Source organism: Gossypium arboreum, chromosome 12, assembly GCF_025698485.1.
Source record: "Gossypium arboreum isolate Shixiya-1 chromosome 12, ASM2569848v2, whole genome shotgun sequence".
In the NCBI taxonomy this organism is placed as follows: domain Eukaryota; kingdom Viridiplantae; phylum Streptophyta; class Magnoliopsida; order Malvales; family Malvaceae; genus Gossypium; species Gossypium arboreum.
Window position 1 is genome coordinate 712,713 of NC_069081.1, and position 10,998 is coordinate 723,710.

The 10,998-nt window shown below is 32.6% G+C and overlaps 1 protein-coding gene across 3 annotated transcripts; it reads left to right on the forward strand.

The window, feature by feature from the left end:
• Nucleotides 1-6,233: 6,233 nt before the first annotated feature.
• Nucleotides 6,234-10,441, forward strand: LOC108460851 (uncharacterized). Of its 3 annotated transcripts, XM_053023140.1 has the most exons (10): nt 6,289-6,340; nt 6,434-6,483; nt 6,930-6,994; nt 7,130-7,292; nt 7,496-8,289; nt 8,525-8,698; nt 8,808-8,924; nt 9,335-9,514; nt 9,625-9,671; nt 9,981-10,441. In XM_053023140.1, exons 3-10 carry the CDS (start codon nt 6,947-6,949, stop codon nt 10,300-10,302), a joined length of 1,845 nt encoding a protein of 614 aa, XP_052879100.1. In that variant the 5' UTR covers nt 6,289-6,340; nt 6,434-6,483; nt 6,930-6,946; the 3' UTR covers nt 10,303-10,441. The 3 variants fall into 3 exon arrangements, with proteins under 3 accessions (XP_017616019.1, XP_017616021.1, XP_052879100.1); XM_017760530.2 differs by lacking the exon at nt 6,434-6,483 and having other exon boundaries at nt 6,234-6,340; XM_017760532.2 differs by lacking the exon at nt 6,434-6,483 and having other exon boundaries at nt 6,234-6,340; nt 8,540-8,698.
• Nucleotides 10,442-10,998: the final 557 nt, after the last annotated feature.

Here is a 10,998-nt window from a genome sequence, read left to right on the forward strand (position 1 = left end):
TCAGAACAGGGGATCCAGAAATTACTCTGGCCCTGTTTCACAAAAATTTAAACATCTCATAAAATATAGCTCATATACCTGTTTTGCTTCTTCCATATGAAAATAGACTCATCGAGATTCGATTCCATAATTTATTCATTATTTAATTCCATTTCTACTATTTTAGTGATTTTCAAAGTCAAACTACTGCTACTTACGAAAACTATTTTAGTACAAATATTGTTAACTAGTTTATAACATCTTTACTTCAATTCATTCAAACTCTATACATGCCATATAAATCTTCAAACTTAAAACAAAAGCTACCGAATTGATCTGGATAGTGTGCTTTGTTGTGTTGATCCGATCTACCCACTTCACTTCAAGTCAATCTACATAAAAATATTAAACACACACAAGTAAGCTTATTGAAGCTTAGTAAGTTCATAGGTTAAAAGTAATGCTTACTAAACATAATATTTCCAAACAATACCAAAACATTTACTAAAGTTTCCTGCGATTCACAACCATTGTTATAATAATTCACATAGTTGAGCTCAACAGTAACAACTACTCAATCTCTTTCATTTGGATCACTTCTCTTTTATTTCTTATAGTCAAATTAGGAAACGGCTTACGAAATTGAGTACGTCGTTGCTCAATGCCACGATTCACAACTCAGTATGGTTTTCCTCATTGAAATACCATACCTACATTTTTTAACTTCGGTATGGGAAATGCCATACCTACATTTCTTAACTTCAGTATGGATTTGATAATACCATACCTACATTTCACTGACTTCAGTATGGATAATACCATACCTACATTTCACAACTCAGTATGGATGATACCATACCTACATTTCACACTTTGCCATGGAACAACCATGGTCTTATCCAATCAATTCATCACACGTCACGATCTGAGCGTACTCAATCCTGCGTTTTCCTAATTTGCATTTCCACATTTATTCTTTCATTAACAAAATCTACACAATCCCACAACAAATTCGTATATAATAACACATTATATACTTCAATCATTCACAAATAAACATCTAATTTCAACCATATGAACTTACCCGCTAATTTGTAGAAGATATTGAAATTTTGGGACTATTCGCAACTTTTTCTTTTCCTCGTTCTTCTTTGGATTCTTGATCTATAATATAAAATATTTCTACTCATTAGCATTTATTTGATTTCTATTTCACTTCACAATTTATGCTGTTCAAATTTCGAAATTTCACTTTTACCCCAAAATTTACAGTTTTCACAATTTAGTCCCTACTCAATTCACCCATCAATTGAACTAATTTTTCTCAATTAACACTTTATTTTATCATTATAAACTATTTCAAAACCTTTTATATTCTGAATTTCAACAGCAACCTTCAATTCACAACTTTTTCACAATTAGGTCCTAAATATCATTTCCTATCAAAATCACTTAATAAAACCACCTTAATATGAAATTAGAACTTAAATTTCATAATAATTCATCATAAAATTCCCTTATCCATCCAGGGTAACTTCCAATTTCACCCATAAAATCAAAAACTAATGAATTCTACAAGTGGACCTAATTGTAAAAGTCATAAAAACATAAAATTATCAAGAAAAAGCAAGAATTAGACTCACATGATGTAAAAATATGAAAAACCAGCTTTCTCCAGACCTTCTATGGCGTTTTGGCTGAGAAATTATGAAGAAAATGTCTAGATTTTTCAATTACATCATTATTTAACTATTAACTTTTATCTATTTCCAATTTTGCCCCTTGTTCACATTGTTTTCTTGCTTATTTCATACCCAAACCGTCCAGCCATTAACCTTTGGGTCTAATTGCTCTTTAAATCCATCTTTTTAAATACTTAAGCTATTTACTCACAATTTAACAAATTTTGTGCTATTTTCAATTTAATCCTTTTCAATTAATTAGCCATCCAAACGTTAAAATTTTCTAACGAAACTTTAATACTAACTCAATGACACTCCATAAATATTTATAAAAATATTTATAGCTCGATTTTCAACTTTGAGGTCTCGATACCTCATTTTTGACCCGTTTGACCTAATAAATTCTTTTAATTCACTAATTTCACCATTTCACAAATTCTTCTAAATTCTTACTTGACTCATAAATATTAAATTACTATCTTGTTCAATCTTATTTGTCGAATTTAGTGATCTCAAATCACCATTTCTGACACCACTGAAAATTAGGCCGTTACAAATTCGGAATCGCATTAGGACCAAATTGCAACATTTTCAAAATTTCAGAACGACGTATCGACGTGAACTCTACTTTTGGCACCTAATCCAAGCCAACTATACCATTAATTCATTTGGTGCATAATTGCACCTTTTTTCCTGCAAAAAACCAACCAATTGCATACCATATTATCATTTGATCTTTACCATAATCAACCAATTCAACATGTTTTAATTTGGCATCAAAACACATCAAACACCTTATAAAACACAAACTAATCTTCCATGCTTTCAAGCCATTCCAAAACAACAATTAACCGTGCCATTTTTCATGCTCAAATCATACCATTGCATATTCAAATGAGCCATTTAAACACTATCCATATGGTCTTAACACATGACCAAATCATACCATAACACATGTATAAGCATTAACATCTCATAGTTCATATATAAGTGATGAATCACTAAACTAACTAAAATTATGACAAAGGCAAGCGCACCTATCGAATATTAGTATAGCTATGGTGAGTTGAGAATATCATATCCACAAGGACTAAAAGTACTAGTAATTACCTTTTTTCTATTATTTAGCCTATAAATTAAAGGGGATGTTTTTTTATCTAAAATTAACTAGACTAATTACTAAGAACGCGACAGAGAGTGAATTGGGAAAATATTTGAAGACAACGAATGAGATAAACAATACCCAAAAAGGAATCCAACTAGACTTCACTTATTATTCTGAATCTGAATTAAATGATATATCCACTTGTGCCTTGATACATAGAAATCCCTAATTTATGTTAATATCTGTGTCGAGAGTAAGAACAACTGACTTTAGGTTGATTAATTGAAATCTCTTTCTAATTAAGACCCCTATTGTCGCATTAACTCGATCTATGGATTCCTCTATTATAAGTAGATTTATGTCATCCTATTTCTAGGATTGCATGCAAATCCAATCAATTATACTGGATCAACTCTTAAACAGAGACTTTTGCTCCACTGAAATAAACACATCACGCTTGAATTAATATCCTGGAAATATTAAAGCAAGAAATAAGCATACATAACTGAGATCACATTTATCATATAATTCAAAAATTAAATAATAAGATCCATCATAGGTTTTATCCTCCCTAGGTATCTAGGGAGTTTAGTTCATAATTTGGGATGGAAACATCTCAAAATTAGAATAACAACAAGACATAAGAAACCCAATAAAACTTCGAAGGAAATTTGAATGGAGATCTTCAATCTTGAAGGAGATCTGCTTCTGAGTTGATTCCAACGGCGTTCTTCGAGTAATTTCTTCGTTCTTCTCTGCATGCTCCCTTTAGTCCTCTTTTAATATATATTTGTAAACTTTAGAATGCTCAAAAGCCCTAAATATTGGATTTTTCCGTGTAAAACAGAAGTATGGTTCGAAGTTGACACAACCTGGCATATGGGCGTGTGACCAGCCCGTGCGGCTGACACGGGCGTGTGCCCAGCCCATGTGAAAATGCTCAGGCCATGTGGATCCTAAAGACAACTCTATTTGTCTGATTTTTGCCCCTTTTTCGCTCATTTCACTTCCCTATGCTCACCTAAGTATAAAAACATAAATTTAAAGAATTAGGAGCATCAAATTCACTAATTCACATAATAAATCATCCAAAAACATGCCAAGCATGGGATTAAAACATGTTACTTTTATGGTTTATCAATTAGCCATACTCAAACCAAGCTAATAATTCAAAGTTAACACTTTTATAGCACTTATGTACATGCCACAAAATCAAGACTAAAATGATCAAAAGACTACCGAATAGATGGTAGGATAGTGTGGTCTTCAAGCTGATCCGATCAACAGGTTTCACAAATTAACGATCTATAAGGAAAAAGGAAAAGAAACGGGTAAGCATAACGAACGCTTAGTAAGTCTATATGAAATTTACTTAACTTACCTAAACATTTATAACAATTTAACAATTGAAACACATTAATATGAACATGGGATTTTTTGGCAACCTTATAGTTTCATGCACAATTCAATCACACAATCACTATGTTAGTTCATTCGCATATCAAACCATAATACCAAAATCATGTACGTATATAACCATTTCATATTATAACATATACTGTTGACTATGCTCAATTTGTAAATTGTTGGGAAATGTGACCATATTGTAATAAAAATGTAATTGTTTTCTATGTATTTGAAAAATGAATAAATAAATTTCACATTTCACTATTATATCTTTTATATTTTTATCTTTCATGCATAACGAAATTATGTCAAGCAAATATTAGCTCATTGATAGTCTAAGTTCAAACTGATGATAAGTGATATTGTAATAAAGTTTACATTGCAAGAAAGGCAACTTACTTCAATAGATAAACTAAACGAGTCTAAAATCTCGTAAAAGAATCAAAGTGAGCATTTGATTCAAATATTGAGAAAAATTATTATGGCGTCTACAATTCCAATTGAAATGATGGCTAGTCCTGGTTATCAGAACGGTTGACTCCGGGGGTAGAGACATAGATGTATTCATTGGCAAAATGATACATTGGACTAGTCTCAAGATGAATTAATTCTGAATTTGTTTGTGAATTAATTCACTTGTGACATTCATGGTGTGATTTATCTAAATCCTGAGTTAGTCACTGACCATGCGTATGTAACTCATGTACTTTGATATAAGTGGAGGCTTATGCTCTAAAGATGATCGAGTCGATAAACGGTATGTTGGGTATATGACTTTGTATGGCATGACTTTACTAGCAACAATGGAATTCATAGCTCAATTAAAGAGTTAATGATATGCTCTCATTGGCATTGCGTGAATTGATAAATATGGAACATGACCACGGGTTGCTTGTTCTTGAACGAACAATTTATCACAGTCATTTGTTGACTGTGATCATGTTAATCATTAAGAAGACACAATTGTAACAATGAGATAAAATAGAATTGTATTGAGTGAACGGATTTAACTCAAATGAATTAAGAATATCATATAAGGGTAACACACATATAACGAGATCATTGGACAAAACAGTTAGATGAATTGTTTTCATAAAGAATATATAATAAGGAGTTTGCAATCAAGGTACTCATTGTAGACTGGCTCTATGATGCGAATTATCGGAATGATACTTCTAGACAAAATTCTAATAACTAGAGCCTAGTTGTATATGTTCAATTGATCACTCCACTAGCTCGATAAAAGCTCGAACAGGCTACATTTGAATTAGAAGAAAATTCTACGACTTTGGAAATAATTTAATTTAGTTGACTTATTCGATGTGGAATTAAATTAGGCAGCCATAAGAATTGTTCAACTAGAGAATTTGATTAAAGAATTTTTAAAAAAAATTAATTTAGAAAATCTAAGGGATTTTTGGGAAAATTAATTTTGATGAAGTAAAACTAAATTAATCAAATTAATTAAAATTAGTATGATATTTTTAGAAATTAATTTTCAAATTAATTTGAACTAGACGGATGGAAGTAGTTGTCTGAATTGTTCGATCATTAGTCCAATTTAAACAATATTGGACTTTATCCTTGTAATTTGGTTATTTTTAGTCCCTATGCTTTTTGAATTTTAAAATTAAAGTCCTGATCAAATGGTAGTTGTTAAATTCATTATTTGAAGTTTTTTTAATTCCAAAATTTGAAGTGAAAAATATATTATTACACGTGTAATGCCATGTCAACTTATTATTTTCACATTTTGCTCATGAAAAAACTAGTTAATAGATTTAACTGTTGCTATTTGTGTCAAGACTTAAATTTCAAAAATTCGAAAAATAAAGGAACTAAGAATGATCAAATTAAACAACATGCACAAAATTTAAGTCTAGAGTAAACTTTCAAAATTGAAAAAAGCACAGGGACTAAAATTAAGAAATTTGAAAAATAAGGAGACTAAATTTGATCAAATTAAAATATAGGGACTAAATCTACAACTTACTCAAATACAAGGACTAATAGAAGAATTTGACTCTTTTTTTATAAATACTCTCTAACCAAAATTTATTAAATTAAAACAACTACAAAATACTATCCATTCTTTCTTCTTCAAAACTCTCTCATCTTCTGTCCATTTCTTTTCTCCGATCACTCGCTGTTTATCGCTTGAAAAGAGGTCACTTCTTTTTCCCTTTTTATTTTTGGTTCTTTATTTGATTTTTTTCCTTTTCCTGGGTAAAATTATTTTCTTTTTTCTTTTTTCAAACAGTTAAATTCTCTCTTTTTTCTTTTCTCTTCAGCCAAACAGAGCATTGTTTCGTAAGTCGTTTTCCTTCGTTTCATGTTAGGATTCCTTTCGGATTATTGTTATTCTATTTTTTAATGAAAAAGAATCAAATAAGAAAGTTCTTTTTTTCTTCTTTGATACAAAATTAGCTTTTGTTGTCTTTTTAATATCCAGTCTTGGCGTTAGGGTTTCTACTTTCGGTTCATCTGATTCTATGATACACTATTTTATATTAATCATATCTCCCTCCTTTGTTTTTCTCCATTACTAATTGGAAGAAATTCTATCAATTGATCGGTCATTTTGCATGTAATATTGTTGTTTAATTTATTCCTCAATTCTGTTGTTAAAATTAAGCTTTTATAGTTTTACGTTTGATTAATGTGATTAAAATTATGGTTCTCCTCTTGAATACTTCTTTCATCGTTTTTTACTTTGATTACAGATTTCATGTAAATTTTTGTTACTTTATTTGCAGGTTAATAGCTTTCCACTATGGGGTTTAAAAAGGTTTATAAATGCTTGATGGATATTTTCCCGCAGGTATTTCTTTTTACTCATTTTTAATCCCATGCTGTATTTGATTTATGTATGTGTATAACATAAAACATAGTGATTTGGAAAAAGAAATGTAACAAACATGCAGTGAAAGTATTTTTTCTTACACCTACTGCACAGGTTGATTCACGAATTCTAAAAGCTGTTGCTATAGAGAACTCTAAGGATGTGGACGCAGCGGCAGAGATTGTTCTGTCTGAGATTCTGCCTTACCTATCTAGAGGAACCGTGGCTGGTAGTTCTTCCTCGCGGAATCGGAGCCCTCCTGTGCAAGCAAATGAAGGTAGCTTTTTTTATGATTTAGTTGTAGACTTGTTTTTTTCCGCATTGTGTTTTGGCAGTTTTGTAAGTTTGTGGAATAATTAGTTGTTATCTCTGTATGTTCTGTATTGTGGTTTGGAGGGTAACTGCCTTGCATATTGGAGCTTATGCATTGATCTATTCACCTGTTTAATTTCATGCATATATTGTTTGTTGAAATTGCAGCTGTCGACGAGGAAGAAAGCAATCAATCAAGGCCGAATAATGTGTTGTTGGGGAAAACAGCATGCTCTTCTGCAGAACCATTGTTCGAACCAAATAAAGTTGCCAGAGACATTGGTCTTACAGGTTCTGCCACCAATGTGGATTCTGTTGAGCCACCAAATGCAGCGAGTACTTCAAAATTTCATGAGAACAAAAATAATGAGCCTGCTGATATTGAAACTGATGAATTGATTTTGTTGGGGAGCTCAGAAAGAAGTGGTGAAAGTGGGAAAGATAGATCTGGTGTCATCTTGAATACTTCAGGGATCGAGAGTTCTTTTCTATATGTGAATCATGAAATTAGGGAGTCCGGCTCATCGAGTAAAGACCGACCCATAGACATTGAAGATGGGTTTGTAAGGGCTCCTCATGCTTCATCAGATACTGCTGATAATTCTACCTCACTTCTGGAGAATACTGGTACTAGTGGCAGCTCTAGTGGTCATTTAATTTTTGATGGGCCTGTAGACTTGCATGCAGTTTCATGCAGAAACAGTTCATTAAATGCAACCTTGGTGGGGGAAGAAAATGCTGTGGCTGCTCTGGTTCCATCATCTACTCAAGAACAAATGCAAGAAGCCCTGAGAGCTGGTCTTCATTCTGAAAGTAGTCACTCTAGTGATTCTGAGAAACAAGAAAGCGGTGCATTGGGTAATAATGAGGATGATACCTTCAATCCTGTAGTTAGTAGGTCTAGTCAAACATGCAGAATTGATCTGCTTGAAGAGGTCATTGAAGATGCTAAAAATAACAAGGTACTCTTTGCTCTAAACCTTTTACTCTTGTAAAATTTGGAGGCTAATTGGGTATGAGAATGGATTATTTACAATGACGACAATGCTACTAGTCTGCTGTGTCATTCAGCTGTGGCATGAGGTTCTTAACTCTGATGTTATTGCTTATTTAAGAAGCTTTTCAATGTGAAAAGTTAGGTCATTATTTCCTTTGTTCTATTTTGGGATGCCATACCCTTACCATGTTTTGGTGTAGAAAACTTTGTTTCAGGCTATGCAGTCAATCATGAACTTGATGAGAGAAGTTGAACTTCAAGAGGAAGCTGCAGAACAAGCAAAAGAGGAATGCGCCAGGGGTGGTTCAGATATTCTCGTCAAGTTGAAGGAACTTAAACAGATGCTGCCACATGCAAAGGAAGCAAATGACATGGTTGTGCGCTTGTTTGTTAATAGCCCCCTTTTTTAAGTCATAGAACATATTGTAGTTCTATTTTTTTTTAAAGAGTATGAAAGCTCAGCCATTGGCATCTCTTTTGCAGCATGCTGGAGAAGTATATGGGGAGAAGGCAATTCTAGCCACTGAAGTGAGAGAGCTTCAAAGTCGTTTGCACAGCTTGTCAGAAGAAAGAGATAAATCCCTTTCCGTTCTCGATGAGGTATTTTAGGAACAAATTAATTCGCCATCTAGTTGATAATTAGTAGAAAATCTTGTCTTGATATAATTTGCTTTGGTATGGTTCATTTGTCTGTTTAGTTATATGTATGTGATAAATTATCTTGATCTTGGTTGTTCAATATGTTTATCCATGCTGTTGGGCATACGGAGAAGTTGAAAAATTTTACAAAAAAACATTTGTGCAATAAACCAATTGTTGGTTGACTTCATCTATTTTGAGATAAATCAGCCATTTCTTGAAACAGATTCATCACTGGGTAAGTTTTCTAGAGATTTGTACTTGATCATCCTTTGAATTAATCAATTATGGTGTATTTAACAAGGAACATGATGTTTCCATGAAGGACTTTGTTATACTCATTATTTTTACCTGTATGCATTTATCCGCAGATGCATCAAACCCTTGAAGCTCGACAAGCTGCTGCAAAGGAGTTGATGAAAGCTGCAGAGCAGGAAAAGCTGGAAAAAGAAGAATCTGCCCTTAATGCTATTGCTGAGCAAGAAGCCATTATGTTGAAAGTGGTCCAAGAGTCAGAGACCTTACAGCAGGAGGCAGAAGAAAATTCCAAGGTTGCTTTCATTTCTGTGCACCCTGTATTAGTACTTGCTAGTCTTAACAAAATTTTGAAATAGATTACTTATTTGGACTTACTATATTCTATGTTTATGTTCAACTGCAGTTACGTGAGTTTCTTATGGACTGTGGTCAGATTGTTGACTCATTACAGTAAGTTTTATTGCCTGGCTATTATTTTTATCAATTCGCATCAAACATTTTTTTTTTCATATTATAAGTCTGATTTATGATGAATCACCATATATATGATGGTTATGCATTTGTTATTTAGGATTGATCAGCACCAAGGATATTCAACTCCATGTGATAGAATGGATCAATTCATGAATAATATTATCATATGTGGATATATTCCAAACTATCTTCTTGTTTTACATATATTAGCTTTGATTTGACGTTTGCAAGAGGAACTGAATAGCAGTGGAGTGGTAACATTTCACTGTTCATCCTTTTTTCCAGGGGAGAAATATCTGTTATTTGCCAGGATGTGAGATTGCTTAAAGAGAAGTTCGATGAGCGTATCCCATTGAGCAAATCCATTTCCTCAAGCCAAACCAGCTGCATCCTGGCCTCTTCCAGCTCATCTCTGAAAAGCATGGCATCTGATCTTGGTCCCGAGCAGGGAGAGGCAACTAAAATCCTGGAGAAGAAAAGCCCAACACCATCTGTTGATATGCAGTCACCAAAAAGTAGATCATACGAAGAACAATACAAAGCTGATGACAAGGAGTTACTGGATGAGGGGTGGGAATTTTTTGATGATGTTGAAATCAAGATATAGTACAGTGAAGCTATGTGTATCTTTTTCTTTTTTTTTGACAAAAAGCTATATGAATCTTTTGATAGAACATTAAGGGGACCCTTTCCTCGCTCATAAATGGCTGTTACCAGTCTTAATAACAATTAGTTTAATACTACAATCCAGTACTATTTGAGTGACTAGGTATTTTCCTCTAGCATATATATATAGCCTATAGGCAGTTTCTTTTAAACCTTATACTACTATATGTTAGTGCAAGATACTAATGCACAACTTTTGTACAGCATTAATTATTGAATAAGTGAATGGATCATGCAGATGCTCGCTTTATTGAATGATGAAGCTCGTTAATTCTTCTAATATTCTTGCTAATCTTTAGCCCTAGTAAACTTGGGTTAGTGCGTTGCTTGCATGTATCTTGCAACTTATTCTCTGTTGCTTCTGGCTGTATTGAAAGCCTGTTAGGTTGGGTTTTACCTTAACCAAAACACAACCCTAATTTGATAAAGTGGATAACCAACTCTTTTTTTTTTTTTTTCATAAGGACCTCTGAGCAAATTGATTTTTTCTAAAAAAAATAATGAGCAACTAAAGAGAATTAATTGTGGTATTCACTTCTCTTATCAATTTATCTTATTTTTTATTGGTATAATAGTTCTGAATGTTTACTAATTCTGTCGATTTGGTTTTAATTTAAAAAAAGTTAATAAATTTAGC

Excerpts from the sequence above, each read along its gene's own strand:
- LOC108460851 (XM_017760530.2), top strand. The coding sequence starts at position 6,947 with ATGGGGTTTAAAAAGGTTTATAAATGCTTGATGGATATTTTCCCGCAG. Across the intron at positions 8,290-8,524 it reads AAGATGCTAAAAATAACAAG|AAAACTTTGTTTCAGGCTAT; the intron begins GTACTCTTTGCT and ends GTTTTGGTGTAG. Across the intron at positions 9,515-9,624 it reads AGGCAGAAGAAAATTCCAAG|TTACGTGAGTTTCTTATGGA; the intron begins GTTGCTTTCATT and ends GTTCAACTGCAG.